This window comes from Melopsittacus undulatus, chromosome 2, assembly GCF_012275295.1.
Source record: "Melopsittacus undulatus isolate bMelUnd1 chromosome 2, bMelUnd1.mat.Z, whole genome shotgun sequence".
Lineage (NCBI taxonomy): Eukaryota > Metazoa > Chordata > Aves > Psittaciformes > Psittaculidae > Melopsittacus > Melopsittacus undulatus.
The window spans coordinates 913,272-935,291 of record NC_047528.1 but is presented as its reverse complement, the minus strand read 5'-3'; the positions used below and the strand labels follow the sequence as shown (position 1 = coordinate 935,291).

The 22,020-nt window shown below is 50.4% G+C and overlaps 1 protein-coding gene across 1 annotated transcript in view; it reads left to right on the top strand.

Moving 5' to 3' along the window:
- Positions 1-8,142: 8,142 nt before the first annotated feature.
- The window catches only part of PGM2L1 (phosphoglucomutase 2 like 1), a 39,796-nt gene continuing 25,918 nt past the window's right edge, over positions 8,143-22,020 (top strand). Inside the window, exon 1 of the mRNA XM_034074418.1 lies at positions 8,143-8,454. Within this exon, the coding sequence (XP_033930309.1) occupies positions 8,344-8,454 (111 nt within the window). The 5' untranslated portion in view covers positions 8,143-8,343. The remainder of the gene's footprint in view (positions 8,455-22,020) is intronic.

Genomic DNA, 22,020 nt, shown 5'->3' with positions numbered 1-22,020 from the left:
AGGTGGTTTTCCTTGGCACAAAGCAAGGAATCATGGGTGAGATGATGTCTGGAGCAGTGGGACTGTACTTGGGAAAGGACATTGAAAGTTGTGTGTATGGAAAGTTCAGGGTGGCTTTGGTTTAGTGAATCGAAGATAGGATTGTTGGAGCAACGGGAATCACAGAAGGCTGGTCCTGGGATTGCTTGGATGCTGGGCATTATGATAAGAACTGGGCAAGGGGAAACAGGACTGATAAGGATGGTATCACTGAGTGATGCTGGGGGTATCAGTGCCTGTTTAGCCACCAGCATGAGGTGCCTCTGGCAGCTGGTGATGTACTGTGTGTCTGGGGAGACCCCCTGGAGCCCGGATCCAGCTCTGGGGCAGCAGCACAAGAGGGACATGGAGCTGTTGGAATGAGACCATGGAGCTGCTGCGAGGGCTGGAGCAGCTCTGCTCTGCAGAACTGCCGGTTGCTTTAAGCCCTCCACGGCCTTTATCCTGTGTTTCCTGTCATCCCACTGCAATGGAAGTCTGTCCATCTCACAGGTAAAGAGGTAAACCAAAGTAAGCGCAATGAAAAGCGTGATGGCACAGCGGGATGCATCCCTGCGGCAGCAGAGGGAGCACTGCTCCCTCCCGGCTCTCCTCCGAGGGATGCTCCCACTGAACCTGCCTTTGACCGTCTCCCTCTTCCCTAAAGCTGCTCTGACAACTGCTGCTGCAGGTTTTGCACTCACCGAGTGGCTCTGGGCACAGCTCCTGCTCCTGCCTAACCCACACAAGTCATTTTGCAAGCTTGGTTTTAAGCACACCATGGAAATGCAGTGCTCAGGTGACTTTGGCTTTCAAAGCATCATCCCCCTTCCCTGGTGTGTGCTGCTCCCAAATGGGCATTGGAAGCTGCCAGGTTATTTACTGAGGAGCCCCGAGCAGGAAGAGTGGATTCAGGGCTACACCGGACCCTTTTTACATCCCATTTTACACTCAGGAGTAAGCCCGGCCCAGGCCTCCTTTGCACTGCAGTTTTCATCAGTACAGGTCTGGGTCTTCCCTTTTCCTGCTCTTTTTTTGCCCTTTCCTTCCCCTGTTCCCATCCAGGTGAGCAGGAAAGACACTTGTGGTCAGTCTGGCTCAAGGATGAGACACACAGGCTGATGATCAGCTACAGCAATGTTATCAGAAGTCTGGTGATAAAGTGACTGTTGGGACTGTGAAGCTATGGGGCAGTTCAGTTCAGCTTGACTGTCCTGTGGGTCCCTACAACACCTGCCCCACAGGGTAAGGAAAAGCAGCATTTCTTAATAAAGACCAAAAGATCATTTCTTTTGCTGGCAGTCAGGAGATCCCAGAGACCAGGATCTTCTGTATTCTCCTTGCAGGAAGTTTTCAGTACAGAACTTCTCAGCTCCACACAATTTATTCTGTACTCTGGGATTAATCATAGAATGGGTTGGGATGAAGGGAGGTTAAATCCCATCCAGCTCCAACCCCTGCCATGGGCAGGGACCCCTTCCACTGGAGCAGCTGCTCCAAGCCCCTGTGTCCAACCTGGCCTTGAGCACTGCCAGGGATGGGGCAGCCACAGCTTCTCTGGGCACCCTGTGCCAGTGCCTCAGCACCCTCCCAGGGAACAGCTTCTGCCTTATCTCCAACCTGAACTTCCCCTGTTTCAGTCTGAACCCATCACCCCTTGTCCTATCACTGCATCCCTGCAGCTGGATGCAAGTAGTGTGCAAGTGCTCAGCACACACATGAGCTATTAATACCTAGAGGGGAGGGTTAAAAATAACCAGCTCTGTGTTTGGTTTCTGGTGGTAAAGGACAAGCATTGATACACGAGGAGGCTGCTGACTGAAGCCACATTCCCCAGGGTGCTGAGGTCAAGAGTGAGCAGGAGGCACTGAAACTTCCCTGGTGAAGGAATAGCTCTGGATGGAACCTGTGCCCTGAGAGAAGGGAGGACACAGAGCTGGATCAGTGGTTACTCCAGAGGGAGAATGTGGAGAGATGGATCAATGCCTGTTCCAGAGAGGGAACATGGAGAGCTGGATCAGTGCTTACTCCAGAGGGAGAATGTGGAGAGATGGATCAATGCCTGCTCCAGAGAGGGAACATGGAGAGCTGGATCAGTGCTTACTCCAGAGGGAGAATGTGGAGAGATGGATCAATGCCTGCTCCAGAGAGGGAACATGGAGAGCTGGATCAGTGCTTACTCCAGAGGGAGAATGTGGAGAGATGGATCAATGCCTGCTGCAGAGAGGGAACATGGAGAGCTGGATCAGTGCTTACTCCAGAGGGAGAATGTGGAGAGATGGATCAATGCCTGCTGCGGAAGGGTGCTGGGGATTGGGATGCTCAGGACAACTTCCCTGCACCTACACCTGCACACCACCCACTGTGTTACTCAGCCCCTACAAGCAGTAGTTGATTAAGCCCTAGATTAAATGCTTAGTCACTGGAGCCTATAATATGGCTTTTATCAGCTAGGACAAGAGATGAGGGTGGGAAGAGGTGTCAAGCCCCAGGTTCTCTCTGCTGCCTCAGGCAGGTGCCTGTGACAGAACTGGACTCCTGGTGTGGGTTTTGCTCCAGGCTGGATGTTAGGGAAGATCTCACCATCTGTGTTTGCTGTGGTGGGGTCCAGGAACCAGAGCTGAGGCTGTGAATGGGGAGGAGAGCTGCTCCCTGCCCAACCTTTGGGCTGAGGGAGGAGGGTTTCAGTGTCTCTGAGCTGTGTGGGTATTTAAAGCCATAGAATCCCAGCCTGGTTTGGGTTGGAAGGGAACTTAAATCCCATCCAGTTCCAACCCCTGCCACAGGCAGGGACCCCTTCCACTGGAGCAGCTGCTCCAAGCCCCTGTGTCCAACCTGGCCTTGAGCACTGCCAGGGATGGGGCAGCCACAGCTTCTCTGGGCACCCTGTGCCAGCGCCTCAGCACCCTCCCAGGGAACAGCTTCTGCCTTATCTCCAACCTGAACTTCCCCTGTTTCAGTCTGAACCCATCACCCCTTGTCCTATCACTGCAGTCCCTGATGAAGAGCCCCTCTCCAGCATCCTTGGAGCCCCCTTCAGACACTGGAAGCTGCTCTGAGGTCTCCATGCAGCTTCTCTTCTCCAGGCTCAACAGCCCCAATGTTCTCAGCCTGGCTCTATACAGGAGCTGCTCCAGCCCCTGCTCATCCTTGTGCTCTCCTCTGAGAGACATCCATGTCTTCCTCCAAGACCTCCATGTCCTTATGTTGAGAACCCCAGAACTGCATCCAGTGCTGTAAGTGGGGTCTCACCAGAGCAGAGTGGCAGAGTGTGGGTATTTAGGGTGTTAATGCTCCAGAAGAAGCCAAGGAGCATGTAATCAGTGCTGGATAAAGTACTTTGGCTGCTTGGGGCCCAGACTGGATTTAAAACAACATTCAGGTCCCAAAATGCACCCACCCCTCCCTGTGCTGTCAACTGACAGGGATGTCACTGCTGCCTATGTGCAGTCTGGCAATACACTGCTCTGAGAGAGGGGAATGAAAGGCATGGAAGGAATACCTGTGTCATTTCCAGGTAACCCGAGAGCAGAACAGGGTGCTCAGGGTACATGAGTAATAACACAGAAGCTGTGCTGCAGAGCAAAGACAGGCACAGTGCCTGCAGAGAGCTGGAAGGATGAGCTGGGTTCATCCCTTATGGCCACAGCTCACTGCACAGAGCAGGGGCAGAGAAACAACCTGGAATACCATGGGAGCCCTTGACTGTTTGCAGGGATCTGGGATAAACTGTTGGCAAAACTGCCAATTGGGATAAACTGAGGCAAAATTGCCATGGAAACACTGTACTGGGTGGGTTGAGGCCTGAGGCTCTCAGTGCAGGGCTGGGTAGAGTGGTGTGATAGACAGAGCTAATCCAGTTTGTGGTGGGTGAGGATTTGGTGTGTGGAAGCAGATCACTGAGGAGCTAATGTGGCTGTAGAGATGTTTAATGCCACTGTATGGTGGCATCAAGGCATGTTTAATCTTTCTTCTGTGGAAAACCAATATGAAACATGTTGGTAAGAACAAATATATGCATCATTGTTAAGGGGTGTGATACTGTGATGCTGCAAACCCAACCTGGAGAGGAGGAAGGATACATTTAATCCTGCAAAAGAGGATGGATATGCTCTTTACCCCCACACTGTAGGACTGCAAATCCCAAACAGGAATGATGTGGTACTGATGAATCTATAATCACAGAATCCCGGACTGGTTTGGGATGAAGGGAAGTTAAAGCTCCTCCATTCCCAACCCCTGCCTGCAACAGGGACCCCTTCAATTGGAGCAGCTGCTCCAAGCCCCTGTGTCCAACCTGGCCTTGAGCACTGCCAGGGATGAGGCAGCCACAGCTTCTCTTGGCACCCTGTGCCAGCGCCTCAGCACCCTCCCAGGGAACAGCTTCTGCCTCAGAGCTCAGCTCAGTCTCCCCTCTCTTGGGCAGGTTCAAGCCATTCCCCTTGGCCTGGCCCTCCAGGCCCTTGTCCCAGGCCCCTCTCCAGCTTTCCTGCAGCCCCTTTAGGCACTGGAGCTGCTCTCAGCTCTCCCCTTCAGGAGCCTTCTCTTGTCCAGGCTGCCCCAGCCCAGCTCTCTCAGCCTGGCTCCAGAGCAGAGCTGCTCCAGCCCTTGCAGCATCAGGCTCAGTCATTTGCCATTTCATAGTTGCATTTTGCTACATGTGGCCCACAGCAGCCCAGAGTTGCTCCTTCCCTTGACAGCAGGAGCAGTGTGTGTGTATGTGGCTACACATGCTCGTTTGAGCTGGGAAGAAGCCATTCCCTGCAGCTGAGCCCTGCCACGGTCCCCACTGGCTCTGGCAGCTCCTAGCACATGAGCCAGTGGTTGCCAGCAGCCTGTCAGCCCTTCTCCTCCCAGCCTGGCTCCTATTCATCACAGGCAATGTGTCCTCTCCTGCAGTTTTTGCCCTGAGACTGTTTGCTGCTGCTCGGTTTGGTCTGAGCATGCCCTGCCTGAATTAGACGCTATGATACACAAGGGTGAGGGCTTGGAAACGTTGCCTTTCTTTCAGCTGCACATGCAGTTCCTGTGTTCTGGCTTTCCTCCACAGCAAATTTTGCCCTTAGTAATAGATGAAAATAGAGTTTTCTGCTGGCAACAGGCACAGTCTGCATGGGAGGCTCTGCAATTACCCCAAAGTGCCCAGCAGAGCCATGATGTGCTGTGCCATAGCACAGCCCAGTCAAACCAGCTTCTTCCCTATTGCTCTCTGAGCCAGCACAAAAGCAGATGGGTCTCAGTTTAACCTTCCTGCAGGAGCAGAATCAGCTTTAAAAGCTCTTTGGGTGGCTCTAACCCTCAGATACATCAGACTTGGTTATCATCTCCTCTGGGGATTTCCCCAGGTAAACATAGCAAATCACAAGCATCATCTAAGCCATATCAGCTACAATCTTTAGATGCTTGCCTTGCTCTGGAGCTGCTCAAGCTGTCTGGCATCTGCTGTATGCTCTGTGGTGCCTCGGAGCTTACTAACCAAAGTCCTCCCATGGGGAAGTATCTGGAAGGCAGCTCATCCTGACTTTGGATGCACTGGGGGGATTCTGAGAAGTTTTAAACCCTTCACGCTCCGGTTATTCCCAGTAAAGAAATTACAGGCTTAGACTTTTATTCTCTATAAGGCTGGTTTATCTGCTCTTCAGGGATATAATCATAGAGGAAGCATTGACATCTGAAAGAATGATCATTCTACTGTTATCAGAAGGCAAAATCCTGCCTTTAATCATAGCTGAGCTGATAACACAGGATGTGGGCATGGTGTGAAAGCACCTCATGACGTTCAAGGTTTCATGTGCAGAAAGAGCCTTTCTGCTCTGATGGCAAAAAAATCACCATTCAGGATGAGTTAAAGCTTTCATTAAGCACATAGAAGGGGAAAAAAAGAGGCAACAATTGAAGCCTTTTGACTGTGAAGTTTCATTTCAACAACATCTCTTACTGTCTTTCCAAATAGCTACAGAGCTTCTGTAAGAAATGCTCTTTAGAGAAGCATTTAACATGCCCATTGTCCCTTTTTGGAGGGGATAACGAAGGTTTTATGGGCTGGAGCTTTTGTTATGCTAGGCTTTACCTTCTTGCCTTGAAGACAGCACAAAGGAGGAGAAAAGAGCAGCAAAGGGATGAAAAGCAGGTGCTGCGCCTCCCGCTGACTCTCAGGTGCAAATTCACTGCAGGAGAAACCCTTGTCAGCTATCCTGAGGTCTGGAATAATGTGTTTGAGTCATCTGTTCTGCCTGATTTCCTCACTCTATCAGCATCCAGACTCTCCTTCTGTACCAGAAACAACCTTAAGAGAGTCCTTTAGAGATAACAGAAGACTTATGTTGGCTTCTTTCCTTCTCTTTATCTTGACCTTCTCTTAACTTTCATCAGTAACTTACTGTAATAGACCAATTTAAAGATTCATTTCCCCGCACCTGAGTCAGACCTCTGGCCCAGAAGGTTGGTTTGTGTCTGCAGACAAGAAAGAGGTCCCTTCAGGACATGGACCAGAGAGCTTTGAAGGGGGGAGATGTTACACTGAGATTTCTAAGCTCCTTCTATTGGGTCATTCCTTTCTATATGTACAGATTTTAACTGTGTGCTATGCTGGTTGGGCACCCCAAACCACCTCCCACGTTTGTTATCCATCCATTGCATCTCATTCTCATTTGAATTTCTCCTTCCACCTCGCCCAAGAGCCTGTGATGCTCATAACCCAGGCATTTTATCCCTCCCTTCACATCCAGCATCCTCTGGGCAGCAGTCCCACCGCCTTCTGCCCATTTCCCAAATCCTTGCATCCCTATGCAGTGCTTGCTGTCACTATGGCAACCTACGAGAGGATGTGCAATGGGATGAGGATGCTCTGCGGGATACGGATGCTCTCCAGGATAAGGATGCTCTGCGGGATAAGGATGCGCTGCGGGATAAGGATGCGCTGTGGGATAAGGATACGCTGCGGGATGAGGATGCTCTGCGGGATGAGGATGTGCTGTGGGATAAGGATGCGCTGCGGGATGAGGACGCTTAATGGGATGAGGATGCTCTGTGGGATGAGGATGCTCTGCGGGATGAGGATGTGCTGTGGGATGAGGATGTGCTGCGGGATGAGGATGCTCAATGGGATGAGGATGCTCAATGGGATGAGGATGCGCTGCGGGATGAGGATGCGCTGCGGGATAAGGATGCACTCCAGGATAAGGATGCTCTGCAGGATGTGGTCACCACCATGGTCTTCTGCCCAGAGCACTACAAGTAGAACTGCTGCGGCCTGGGGAGGGAGATGGGGGTTATGATTTTTCCCCTAATGGAAACCAAATCGCTGCCGAAGCCCATTTGGAGACGCTTCAGAGCAAGAAGCTCGTCCCGTGGGGTTGTGCTGCTTCCATTATCCTTTCAGGGTAAAGAGATGCGCTCGGGAGCATGAAGGCTGCCTCAGAAGCACAACCAGGGAGGTTTTTAGCTCCTCATATGGCTCACCCAGCAGTCACAGAGCTCTTATTATAGCGGGTGTTCAGAGATACAACGTGCACGTCCGGTCTGCAGCAAGCAAGAGGCAGCCTCCACCCAGCCCTCTGCCTCCACCCTGACCCCGCTCAGGCCCCGAGTGCCAAGCGCTCGGTGACACTCGACGGCTGCCCGGGGCCAGTGCCACCACCGCGGGGAGCCGGGGCCTGGAGCAAGGCGGAGCCGAGACCTGTGTGGGGAGAGCCGGGATTACCGGAGAGGGAATGCGGAGGGAGAACGGGATCCCCCGCAGCAGACATCACTGAGGGCAGCACAGCCGCTACCCCTCAGCCCCGGCCGCTTCCCTCAGCCTGAGGCGAACGCGGCGCGGCGCAAGGGATGCTGGGAATTGTAGTTTCTCGCCTGCTGTCCCTCCACGGCCGACCCCATCTCTGGGACTACATTTCCCATGATGCACCGCGGCACCGCCCTCCCCACCCCTCCGCCCCTCCCGCTGGGGTGGGCGAGGCGTGATTGGCGGAGCCGCGGCTCGGGGGCGGGGCCTCGGCGGGAGGGGCGGGGCCGCGGTTGTTGTCGCGCGGCGGGAGGGCGGGGAGCGGGCGCGCGCTCGGAACGTTGCCGGTGTGAGGCGGGGGTTGCCGTTGGGAGCGTTGGGAACGTTGGGAACGTTGGGAACGTTGGACTGAGGTAAAGAGCGGCTGCTCCCCGCTCCCCTCCGGCACCGCGGCTCCGTTCTCGCCCTTCCCCTCCCTCAGGCGATGCCCGGGGCCGCGGCGGAGTGAAGGAAGCGAAGCCGCCGCCGCCGTTGTTGTTGTCGTCGTCGTTGTTGTCCCCCCTTCTCTTCCACCCGCGGCTCCCGTCCCTGCAGCCGCCGACATGGGCGAGTGCGGAGGCCCCGGGGACGTCAACTCCAACGTGCTCATCGCCCCCAGCACCGGCGACGCGCAGTTGGACAAGGCGGTGTGGCAGTGGCTGAGCTGGGACAAGGTGGGTGTGTGGTGGGGGGGGCGGTGGGATCATCCCCGTTACAGCCCCGTTACACCCCCATTACACCCCCGTTACACCCCCATTACACCCCCGTTACACCCGGTGGGGGCTTCTCCGTCGTTTTCCTTTGCCATCGTTCCCATCCCCTTCCCATCCTGCCCGGTGCTGAGGGCGGTGTTTGGCCCCTTCTCCCTCGCCACGTCCCTTTCCCCCTGGGGTTGGGATTGAGGGGTGGCCTTGGAAAACAACCATCCCGATCCCAAAATGCTGCCGGGACTGGGAATTCCGGAGCCTGGGAGAGGGGAAGGCTGAGGGAAGGGCCCCCAGGGCTGTACCTGATGGGGTGATGTCATCTCACTGCCACATGGAGCACGGCACCTGCTTCGTGTTGCTCCTGTGCCTTCATTAAGGCATTAACGGGGTCTCATGTAACCTCATTTAAGGGTGGTTTGATGCTGTTAGAGGCAAATGGCGTGGTTCTGGTTCGGTCCTCATTTAACGCCATCCCTTACAAAGAAACAGGCTTTAGAGGCTGTTATGCTGCCATACCCCTTTCCTTGCCATCCTCATCAGGAGGACTGCAGGTTGTGTTAGCTCCGATTAAACCATCCAAAGCAAATCCGAGGCCATAATAACGATAACATTAAGATGGTATTGGAGGCTATGTTGAAAGGGTTACTTCTATTTTCCAGCTCATTCGCCCAAACATGGCTTGTGCTTTATAAATATCTTGGAGATGGAGGAGGGTAAACAAACAGTGGTTTATGTGGCTCCTTTCCTGCTTTTTTTCCCCTTTTCCTTTACAGAGAATGGTTATCAATGTGTTTATGCTCTTTCTTCCTTGTTTAGTCCTGTTGGGATCAAAGCAGAAGGGCTACAAGTGAGCTTTGTGTTGGCCCTTAGATGGGCTTTATGCTGCTTGGGAATCTGCTGTCTCCCTTCATTTGTGTAGGAATCAGCACTTGCCATCTGTGCGTTCTGTGCTTGGAGCTGCTGTTGTGGATATAGCTGGGAATAGGGACCTGGGGGAGGGAAGGAGTGGAAGGAAATAGCATTCCTGATAATACACTTGGTAACACAGACTGAACTGTGGTAAATGTGGGGGGTTTGGTGGATGGAAAGGTTGGTGGGGCTTTATAAAGTACCTTAATGTATGTTTGTCCTAAGAAATGTGTGGAGTAGAAGAATCCCAGAATTCCAGGCTGGAAGAGACCTTAAGGATCACCTGGTCCAACCTTTCCAGGCACAGCATGACCCAGACTGGATGCCCAGCACCCTGTGCAGCCCAATCTTAACAGTGTCCAACACTGGGGAGTCACCACTTCCCTAGGGAGATTATTCCAATGGCTGCTTGTTCTCATTGGAAAAGATTCCTTTTGTGTCCAGTGGGAATCTCCCCAGGAGGAGCTTGTGCCCATCATCCCCAGTCTATTCATGGGACTCCTTGACAAAAGGGAGTCTGTATGTTCTCTAGCCACCCTTTAACCCTGGCATATGGGATAAGGTCTCCTCTGAGAACTTACACTTTTTAATATGAAGGTCACTGGGGAAAATACTTTGATTAAAACCAGATTAGTGAAATTTAACTGTTTCTATAGCCCCTTCTAAGGCTAAAATGAACCAGGAAAATACAAACTGAAGAGTAGGTTTGATGGCACCTGCGTAGCCTTGCTCCCTTAGGTGATAATCATGACCTGTATTATTGAACTTACTACTTGGAGAGATGTTAAAGAGAGTTTCTGTGGATTTTGAGTACTCAGAATCACCTGCAGAAGGAGGACTGGATGCTCCAACAGGAATGGGGGCTGCACTGCCTGGTTCTGAAGCACTTGCAGTCACTCTATAGAGGATGGAAACAAGAGGTGAAGGTGTTGTGGGGCAGGAGAGCAAGGCCAAAGAAGCAAGTATGGCATGAGGAGGGATTATTTGCCCTCTCACCAGCTTCCTGAGCCTCTAAGCAAGGCAGAAATCCATGCACTACATTCACAGTGGTATTTTGCTGTGGGGAGCTTTTGTCCTCTAACTTAATTGAAAATTACTTGCTGTAATTAATGATTAGAGTTGTGTTTCCATCCTTTCGGATTGGGTTTTATGTGCCAACCTCTTGTTAAACCATAACTGGTTACAGACTGGGCCGTGGGTGGAAGAAATGATCCTTCTGCTTTCTTCCTCTCCTACCACTGTTGTGCATTATCATTAGTACTTCTGGCAACTGGTTTAAAGGAAGCTCAGTAATTAAATCTCCCTCTTTCCCCATTCTCTCTCATTAATAGCTGTGTGTTTACTCTTGTCTTTGAGACAGGCCTGGAGGCACAAGGCACCCTCCTTGTGGTTGATCCTCATTGGTAAACTATGTCAACAGTTAGTCATTGTTCTGTTTATTTTGCCTTTAATTCCTCTTAATCCACTCAGAATTTTCCTACTGTATTTCCACATCTGCCTTGATGCTCCTGAAGGAGTTTGGCTCTTGTGGAAAGCTGTGTTAGAGCAGTTATCCCCAGTCAAACTCCTCTTTAGAGCAAGTGTTAGAGTTTTGGACCTTGGTTGTAGTAATGATTTTATGTGCTTGTCTTGGGTTATTTTATAGAGTGGCAAGGTTTTACTACACAGAGTGGCATGAAAATGAGATGCTCAGTGGAGAAGCTGAGTGTTTGTTGTAGGCTGAAGCAGAGGAGGTTTTGGTGTAAGTCAGGGGTCAGGAACTGGCTCAGCACCTGGTGGGAGTGACCAGGATGATTAAGACAGAATCCCAGAGTGGTTTGGGTTGGAAGAGACCTTAAAGCTCCTCCAGCTCCAACCCCTGCCATGGGCAGGAACCCCTTCCACTGGAGCAGCTGCTCCAAGCCCCTGTGTCCAACCTGGCCTTGAGCACTGCCAGGGATGGGGCAGCCACAGCTTCTCTGGGCACCCTGTGCCAGCGCCTCAGCACCCTCCCAGGGAACAGCTTCTGCCTTAGATCCAACCTGAACTTCCCCTGTTTCAGTCTGACCCCATCACCCCTTGTCCTATCACTGCAGTCCCTGATGAAGAGCCCCTCTCCAGCATCCTTGGAGCCCCCTTCAGGCACTGGAGCTGCTCTGAGGTCTCCATACAGCTTCTCTTCTCCAGGCTGGAAAGCCCCCAAGATCCCCATCTACTTAATGAAAAGCATGTTCCCAAAGAAAGATCCACAGCTTTGCCTTAAAGTCAGAATAACTGATGGGTGCCCTCTGCTTTCCCTAAGTCCTCAGTGTGCATGACTGGAGCCTAAACTCAAGCTGTTGGCTGCTGGTTTATTCATTACCCCTCTGGGATCACTGACAAGGCTCTGGTTCCCCTTTGTGTGCTCAGGGTAGTGTAGCTTTACCCATCTCCAACAGAGATCTGGAGGAGTGTTTGTACACAAACTGTTCCCGGGCTGTTGGGGAGTGTATGGGGGAGGAAAAGGGGATGCTATGTGGTTGTCAAAGGCACAGTTAGACCATCACATGGAGGGGAGAACTTGAATTAGTTCTCCAGGAGCTATTTGCACAGTCTCCTTTCACTGTACTTTCACTTTACTAATTCATGGCCTCATTGTCAGAGCATAAATACAGCTTGAATAGCTTCCTGCTTGCTGACAATGTGGCTTGGCTGGTTCCAGGGCTTTGTTTTGGAGCGCTCCTCAGTGTTCTTGTTGTTCTTGTGACTTTTAAGATAGAAAAGTGGCTTTTAAGATGCGTGTGGCTTTCAAGAGGAAATGGACTTGGTGGTTAGAGACCAGTAAGCTGCTCCTGTTCTTCAGCTTGAGATATTTGTATCTTAAGACCTTTTAAGTGATTATTTAAGACTAAAAATGGGGAAAGTAAGTCTAGAAATTGGCATACTCTAATATTAAAACATTGAAGATAAGACTGAATACTGAAAGTAGTTGGTTGTGGGTAGACAGGGACACAAACCCCATGTTGGTACCACCAAAATGGGTACAACCATTTTGGGAAGCTCTGAAGTAACACAAGGACTGTCCTTCAGTGCTGTTCTAAGACTTTAAGCTATAGAAAGTCCATCAGAATGGTTTTGAAACTTGTACTTCACAGTGATGCTATCTACTGATACTACATTGATAAATAAGCTGTATGCTGTCTATGGTGTTCGTGTGGAAGTGGGAAAGGGTGTTGCTGTTCAGTGTGTGCAGACTTTTAACCATGAGAATCAGAAAGAAGACTTGAGAATTAAGATTTGCTTTGGATACTATGGAATTTCCCTATATTGGGTACCTCTGTGTTTATAAATGTAAGTGATGAACACCATGGTGATGTGACCTGCTTTTTGCCTGTCGCTTCTTCCTGTTCTGTACATTGAGCCACTGAATTAAATCAGCACAGTTTGAGCTGTGCTCCTGCTTGCTCCTCTTGCCATTAGTGTTTGGTCTTGTGTTTGCTCTTTTCAGGAGCTTTCTAAGCAGAGCATTGCTTGTTCAGAGGTTTTCTTACCGTTCTTCCTCACAGATACACATTTCCAGGTTTAGCATTCCTGAAAAGCTGTGATGATCCTGTCCCCCTCTCTGGGGGAAGCAGCACATCAGCAGTGTGGTGTGTGTGTGTGTTCTGCTGTGTGGCTGTAAGTCACACTGCTTGTGGCTTCACACCCTCCAGAGTGGATGCTCACTATTAATGCTACATGATGCTCAACTGAGGCCCACCTGTGTGGTCTATGCAGCCTCCCTGCCAGAGGAGCACGTTACTTCTGTTGGTTCCAAGTGCTGGTGGAGTGATGGTTTTGTTAATGTGAAGATTTAAGTCCTATATATATGGGTTGTACAATGTATAGGGGAGGTGTAGGGCCTTTGGAGACAGTATTGGAGCACTGGTTTTAGTGCACAAAGCAAAACTATTCCACGAGGCACTCCAGACAGGCAGAATGGATGTAGACTGTACCTAAAATGTTCTTTCAGCCTGGCTCCCTACCAGAAGCAGCCAACTGTTACGGAGGTGGTGTGGCTGACTGTGGGACCAGGATTTGGAAATGAAACAAGAAGACAAACTTATGTTGTACATGTATTCCCAGCGAGTTGGCAGAGACAAGGGATGTCGGGTAGGGAGCCTTCTACCTCTCAGGTATGAAGGCAGGCTGAGAGAGCTGGGCTGGGGCAGCCTGGACAAGAGAAGGCTCCTGAAGGGGAGAGCTGAGAGCAGCTCCAGTGCCTAAAGGGGCTGCAGGAAAGCTGGAGAGGGGCTTGGGACAAGGGCCTGGAGGGCCAGGCCAAGGGGAATGGCTTGAACCTGCCCAAGAGAGGGGAGACTGAGCTGAGCTCTGAGGCAGAAGCTGTTCCCTGTGAGGGTGCTGAGGCGCTGGCACAGGGTGCCCAGAGAAGCTGTGGCTGCCCCATCCCTGGCAGTGCTCAAGGCCAGGTTGGACACAGGGGCTTGGAGCAGCTGCTCCAGTGGATGGGGTCCCTGTTGCAGGCAGGGGTTGGGGCTGGAAAGGCTTTAAGGTCCCTTCAACCCAAACCATTCCATGATTCTATGACATACAGCACCTACAGCCATGTGTAGAGGCTGTGGTTCACTCCATCACCATTCCTTCTCCCACCACAGTAACTGGCCTCTGTAACTGCTTGCCTGCAGTTGCCCAACTGATTTTGACATTAGAATTTTGATGCAGTTGCTGACTATAAACCAGTCATTTCGTGCTTAACAAGAGGAAATCAAAGCCTACAATTTCTAATGGAAATTGGAAATGAGAACTTGATGCAAGTGTCACTGCTGATGTTACGTTGGATATGTAGGGATTAGTTAGGCCATGGACAGTGCTCTGTTGCTCTTCATTGGGAATGCCTACAAATAGATGCTCTGATGTGCCTGGAAATCAGGGTTAGTTCCTAAGATCATTTCAAAAGAGGCTTAAACCAATTGCTGACTAAAACCCAAAAGCTGCTGTCAAATTTACTGAATTCTAAGCAAATTTGAGACCCTTTTTCCTCCCTTCTTCCTGGCTGCATGCAAAGTGTCTGCAAAGCAGAAAATGATTGCAATGAGAGTTGCAAACTGCTGCTTACTTTGACAGGATTAGCTTTGAAACCCGACTCTGGCAGTAAGTACATGTTATTAACATGATTGGGAATGAAGGGACCAGTAAGGAACACTCAGCTAATGTCCTTTAAGTCTCCAGTTGTTTCTGATTAAGTATCCTGATGAGCTACAAAAAAAGTCTAATTCTGTCCAGCAGGTGCAGAACATGGAAACTGAGGATGAAGCAGCATTACACTGAATTTAGCAGAATATATGCATATATTTTGTTTAATGACAGCTCAAAGACTGCTTTAATGTGTTGATGTTGCAGAATCTTGACTGGTGCAGGATGTGACCCCACAGTTCTGCCCTACATCTGATTGTGGCAGTAAATCTTAAGTTGCTTAAGGTCTGTCTTGCATCCAGCTCATTCCCTTCCCTCTTAAAAGCCATTATAACCACTTTAAAGTTTAATGCCACAAGACCACTTATATGGGTTATATGAAGCTCCTGGTTGAGAGCTTAAGTCAGAGACAAAACAGGTACTTGCAAATCCTCCTTGTTTTGTAAGCTTGTAGTACCAGCTCTCTAGAGATGGCATGTATCTGTATTAGTATAATAATCATATAGGAAAAACAAGGCAGGACTTATCTTCTGGTGCTATGTAAGTGCAGAACTGCCTCTGAACACATGCCACAGCCTGTTCTGTCTCAAGTGTTTCTTGTTTCTTCTCTGTGACCATGAAGCTGAAGTACTGAATGAGAGGTTCTCCCATTCTCTTTCCTCCCAGCTCCTCAGTAATGCAAACCCTGCTCCATGAGGATGAGAGGACTTCCTGCATGTACCTAAAACAGGATAGGAAAACATTGCCTGACCTCTGGTTGCTCTCTACTTCCCACTTATCCAATGGCAAGCCTCAAAGCTGTTAAAACATGAAGAATGCTTCCTAAATCTACATCTTAAAAGGGCAGATTAATGCCTGAGGGCACTCACATCATGTTTGTGGGTGCTGCCAGATTGGGAAGTAAACAGTTGAGGGCAGAACTGCTCTTCCCAGGGGAAGCAGATAGGTCAGGGAATGGACATGGAGTTAAGCTCAGTGAGGACATGCTGGGAAAGGGGAACTGCCTGTGGCCATGTGAGCTGGGGCTGGGCTCTGCTGGAAAGCCCTAGGGAGTCTGTAGGCAGCCTGCTGGGCAGCAGCCAGCAGCCTTCCCTGCCAGCAGAGGAGGCTGGCAGCATCCTGGGCCAGAGTGGGAAGGAATGTCTCCCTTTGCTCAGCACTTGTTAGCCCCCATCCAGTTCTGTGTCTGGTTTTGGCCCACCAGTACAAGATGGGTACTGAGAAACTGGTTAGAGGGGCTCCAGGGTGGTCAGGGCCTGGGGCACTTGAGGCTGAGGGAACTGCTGCTGCTTTTCTGACTGTGCTGGACCAAGGGAGAGCTACAGTCAGAAACCTGCCTCTAGCCCAGTCACCATCCAGAGGCCCCTCTTTCCTGGTCCCAGCACTGTACATTCAGGTAGCACAAGCTGCCCCTTCCATGGACCTCCTGGCTGCTGTCACCTTATCTGCTGCCTCCTTGCACCCTGCCAGCAGTGGTCAGGACCCCTTCACCACCCAGAGCAGGAGGAACCGTGTCTGTTGCCTCTTGATTACTGCCTTGTCCAGCCTCCTGACCTGTGTGGGGCCCTGTGGTGTGGTGGCCACTTGTTGGACGTGTGTTAAAGCTGTTTCACTGTCAGCAGAGGGATCCCTGTAGGATGGGGACCTGTGTGTGGGTCTCACCCTCTCCCCAGTGCTCTCTTCCCTGCTTTCCCTACCTTTGGGAGGTTGATCTCTGTGGGATGGAAGGACCTTGCTCTTTGTCAGATGCTTTTTCCACTAGTTAGTAATGCTTTGAAAACCAGTAGCAGCAGTGAAGGGTCCAGCTCTCCCTTCTTCAATGGGAGTCAGGGATGCTTCTGCCATACATTGTGCCAGGTGCTGGGCTCAGGCAGACCCTTCCAGAGCCAAGGTACTCAAATGGACTCAGCTTCATCTTTCCCCCCACCCCTCCTTCTCTAACCATTTCCTAGTGCAGGATGGCAATTGAAGCCCAGTTACTGGGGTATTACTGCAGGGAGAGCTGAGAGCAGCTCCAGTGCCTAAAGGGGCTGCAGGAAAGCTGGAGAGGGGCTTGGGACAAGGGCCTGGAGGGCCAGGCCAAGGGGAATGGCTTGAACCTGCCCAAGAGAGGGGAGACTGAGCTGAGCTCTGAGGCAGAAGCTGTTCCCTGGGAGGGTGCTGAGGCGCTGGCACAGGGTGCCCAGAGAAGCTGTGGCTGCCCCATCCCTGGCAGTACATGTCAGTGAGCCCCTTGGGATAACCCTACCAGGTTACTTCTGGAGTGCCTGGGAGACCCTGGGGAAGAGCACAGGTTGCAGTGGTGTGGTATGACTGCAGGTGCTGAGCTCCCCACAGCACCACTGCCCTCACCTCCCACCCTCTGTGCCTCTGTATTGATGCTGCACTTGGTGGCACAGTGCTGGGCTCCTGAACCACATTCCCTGAGCTGCTCCTGTCTGTGGGGGCTGTAGCTGCTCTTCCACAGAGTCTTGTTGGCCACCAGTGCAGGGATGTGGTGTGTTTGATGGGGGTTGGGATAAATGCTGTTTTCATACCATTGACATCCACACACTGCTTGGCTGTAGGCGAAGCTCTGAATTCTGTGGGCTCTGAAGTCACTGAATCCATGAGAAGCATTTGAATGGTTATGTCAGAGCCCTTGGGGCTCTCAGGATATCTTAGAGCACTGTTTTTATTAAGGAAGTGCTATTTTGGTATGAAAGAGCCTAGTTTTTCTGCTTAATACAGGAAGCTTTAGGCAGCTTTCTGTTGTTTAAGGGTATTAAATGTACTGTCCAAACACTGTAGTTGGTAATCTCTAAGGGACTTCTCTTTTGCTTACTCTAGGTTGCTGTGTTGTGATTAACAGAGCTTCCTGATGTCCTAATCCAGGCAATGGTGAAGAGCAGGCACTTGAGTTGTCTCAATTTGTGTTTCTAAGCTAATTGAGTGTGATGCTGGCACTGTTCTGCTGCCTCCCCTGGCTTAGAATCATAGAATCCCAGCCTGGGTTGGGTTGGAAGGGAGCTTAAAGCTCACCCAGCTCCAACCCCTGCCATGGGCAGGGACCCCTTCCACTGGAGCAGCTGCTCCAAGCCCCTGTGTCCAACCTGGCTTTGAGCACTGCCAGGGATGGGGCATTTACCACTGCTTTGGGCATCAGAAGCTTGACAGATTCTTTGCCAAGCAGTGATCTATTACAGTTATTGCTGAACACATCAGTGAATTACTTACAGCTGCTGGTAAGCATCCTGCCTCAATGTCATGGAATTGCATGGGATTGACAATGTTTCTTTGGACTTTGGAACTACAAGGGCATGCTGCATAGTTTGACTCATCCGATACACACTCCTAGTGCTTCCTGTGTCGCATAACAGGGAGGTTAGTGTTGATGGAGAGTGGCTGTGCAATGATACTAATGAATTCAGAAAAGATGCTTTGTGTAAAGATGTACTGGAGTTTCTGCTTTGTAACCCCAGTCTCTAATGTTACTCTATTGCAAGTTTAGTGCATTACATCTCATCACTCTTTACAACTACTTGAAAGGAGGTTGTAGGAAGATGGGAGTCAGTCCCTTCCCCCAGGTAACAAGGGATGGGACAAGAGGAACCAGCCTCAAGCTGCACCAGGGCAGGTTTAGATGGAGCTGAGGAACAATTCCTGCCCCACAGGGTGCTCAGGCATTGGAACAGGCTGCCCAGGGCAGGGCTGCAGGCACCGGCCCTGCAAGGGTTCACAGCCCTCAGTGCCATGGGGCAGGGGTGGCCTTGGCAGGGCTGGGAATGGTTGGATTTGAAGATCCTAAGGGTCTTCCTCAGGGTTAAATGTCAACAGTGGGAACTGTCATTATCCTTTAGCCCTACCTGACTCTTTAAAGTCTCTGTTCAGTGTGGTGAATGGTTTTCATCCCCCAGCAGTTCTGCAGGAAGCTAAAGGGGTCCACAGGCTTTGAAGCTTTAAAGTTCCAACTTGGAGAGAGAACAAAAGGAAAAGCAGTGAGTGTTGTGCCACAAGTGTGGGACCAGTCTTGATGTGGGTCTTTGAATGCTGTTGAAAGCATAACCCAGAGCATGAGTCTGATAATCACCACATATAGATTTACTCCAAGGCTTCAACATTCCTTCTTTCTGTTGCCAAAGAGTTTCAGATCAGCTGTGGGAAGCTTGGAGATTTTCTTCTTTAACTTTGAATTCGTGGTTTTCCTTTTTGTAGTTGACCAAGTGCAACCTGAGCAAGTGAAATCAGAATCATGGAATGGTTTGGGTTGGAAAGGATCCCAGGCTCAGTCAGTTCCAAGTCCCTGCCTCAGCACCCTCCCAGGGAAGAGATTCTGCCTTAGATCCAGCCTAAACTTCCCCTGTTTCAGTCTGAACCCATCACCCCTTGTCCTATCACTGCAGTCCCTGATGCAGAGCCCCTCTCCAGCATCCTTGGAGCCCCCTTCAGACACTGGAAGCTGCTCTAAGGTCTCCACACAGTGAATTCAATGCTATTTGTATACTCTTGTGGCTGATTTTCTTCCCTTTGGAAATGAATAAGGGGACTTTGATCAAAAATGTATGTTAATCTATTTGTAAAATTAATGTTTCAATAAACTTTTGCCTCTGTTCTGCAGAACCATAAACTCTAAAGGTACTCTGTGTTTGCAGAGAAGCAACACAGCATATCCTAAAAAGCCATTAAAAATGTTGTGTCATTTAATAGCCCTTATTTTAAAGCAAAACAATACACTGAATTATGATAGTGTGAAATGAGGTTTTCATGTCCTTTTGCCTAGGCTTCTCCTCACATTAATCACTGGTGTTCTGGTTGGCTGTTTCTGAACACGGAAAGAGAAGCTTTTACTTCTGGTACCGAGTATTTGTTGTGCCCTGTTGGGTTTGTTTCACTGTTAGTCCATTGTCTACTGGGTTGTGACTGATGCCTTTGGGTTTGGAGCCATCTGAAGTGTTTCATCGTCTCCTCGTGTTGGTGCTTGTGGTCTGTTACCAGGCTATGGAGGTAGCTTCGAAGTGGGCAGCAAACTGCACTGACTATTCTTCTCCTCCTGCAAGTGTTCAGCTCTCCTCATTGTGTTTTCCCATTGCTCCTGCTGATCCTCCCTGGTTGCAGTGCTGCAGAGGCTGCCCTGGGCAGGCAGTCCCTGAGCTGGAGCTGGCTGACCTCTATTTTAAATGTCAGGGTGCTCCACCTTTGCCATTCCCATTCCCTTTGCTGTTTTAACCTTTCCTTGGGATCCTGCTTGAAGGAGCACTGGTTTAGAGAAGTGTTTGTGCTGGAGGCACTGCTTTGTACAGCTGTGTGTTGGTTATGTGCTACATCCCCTGTGTTGTCAGCAGGTCTGGCTGGGTTGTGTTGTGTCTATAGCGCCTGTGAGATGTCTCATCCAAGCTGCATGGCTGTAGACAGTTTCTTGATAACCAAATGAATTCATAGAACCTTCAGAATCCCTGTGCTATAAATTAGTGAACCATGGAATCATCCAGGTTGGAAAAGCCCTTTAAGCTCATCCAGTCCAACCATTCCCAGCCCTGCCCCATGGCACTGAGGCCTCGTCTCCACGGGCTGGGAACCCTTGCAGGGCCGGTGCCTGCAGCCCTGCCCTGGGCAGCCTGTTCCAATGCCTGAGCACCCTGTGGGGCAGGAATTGTTCCTCAGCTCCATCTAAACCTGCCCTGGTGCAGCTTGAGGCCGGTTCCTCTTGTCCCATCCCTTGTTCCTTGGGAGCAGAGCCCAGCCCCTCCTGGCTCCATCCTCCTGCAGGCACTTGGAGGGAGCCATCAGGTCCCCCCTGAGCCTTCTCTTCTCCATCTGAACCCCCCAGCTCCCTCAGCCCTTCCCCATCACCCTTGGGCTCCAGGCCCTGCTCCAGCTCCATTCCCTTCTAATATGAGTGCTTACTCATCCAAGCAGCTTCTCTCAAAGCAGCATCCTAGGGGTGAATCACTCCCTGTTAGTACCTGTTGTAAAAGGGCACACATCAATACTCTTATGTTACTGTGGACTTTTTTTGTCCAACTGGATTCACCTTCTCTCATTGACCCTTAGGTCTCCTCAGGCATGTCCAGGATGATGCTGTGGGTATAAGCATGACTGTCTAATTCTAATTATCATGGGTAATAGTGAAGCTTCCCTGTTTTGTCCCATTGTTTCCTAGCCTCAGCATCAGCTGAGTAACTGTGAATCATAGAGTCCCAGACTGGTTTGGTTTGGAAGGGACCTTAAAGCTCCTCCAGCTCCCACCCCTGCCATGGACAGGGACCCCTTCCACTGGAGCAGCTGCTCCAAGCCCCTGTGTCCAACCTGGCCTTGAGCACTGCCAGGGATGGGGCAGCCACAGCTTCTCTGGGCACCCTGTGCCTCAGCACCTCCCAGGGAAGAGCTGGCTCAGGTGTGATTACCTGTCTGTGTGTGTTTGCAGTGTGTACATTAGGAAGTTCGTAGCTTTGACAGTGATGAGAGTTCAGGAGAACACTGATAATATAATCAGTGTCTGTATCCTGCTACGGAACGCACTGTGCATTGCATAGGAGTGGCTTCAAAACACAGGGCTGTAGTATTTCCTACTTTAAGGTAACTACTTGAATTAAGCCTTTCAGGTGTGTATAATCACCCCCTCAGCTGAACTGTATATGAGAGAAAATGTATTCTCTATGCATGGAAATGACAAACATTGCATTTATGGAAGAATCTAACTGACTCTAAAATGAAGTAGGTTTTGGGTCACAAGAATTGCTTCCTCCTCTTCTCTTTAGCCCAGTGTTTTCCTTGTCAGCTGCCCATTCACTTTAGTCATGGGTTTTAGATGATAAAGTTGGGGGACAAAAGCAATGTTCTGTCCTCATTTGTCATGTTCGTATCCCTTTTGCTGTATGAAGAACCCTCCAGTGCAGGTAAGGATCTCCCTATGTAGGCAATCTGTGGTCACCCTTAAGCCTTTGTCAAGCTTCCTGCTATGGTTGTGCTGCTCTTATTCCTGGTTTTTGGCATCTGCTGCCAGTTGCTGCACTAACCAGCCCTTGCTCTGAGCTGGTACAGCCTCTTGCAGCAAGTCCCCACCATGGTACCCACTCTACAACCAGCAATAAGCTATGCTAGTCGAAGTGAAGAGGTGTAAGAGCCCCTAACAATGATACCAGAGAGGGAGAATGTCTCTGAGTCTTGCATATGAACCATGAGACTTTCAATATGTGACTTGACTTCCTCAGAAGGATAAATCCAAGGGCTGTTTTGGGTAATTCTTTCTTTAGTCTCTGTATCATGGACTGGGTGGCAAAATTGATTATTTCTGAACATAGAAGAAATTGGAAAGGTTTGGTTTAATTCTCTGCATTTTACTGACAAAATTCTTGAGGTCCTTGTAAATAAAGTTAAAAGTCTGAAGTCTGGAGGGTTGTGAAAGTGGCTGTTACAATGGGCCATGCGATACCTACCTTCAGGAGTAGCAGTTACTGGTGTTCTCCCCAGCCCTTTGTCTCCAGTGTATGTGCT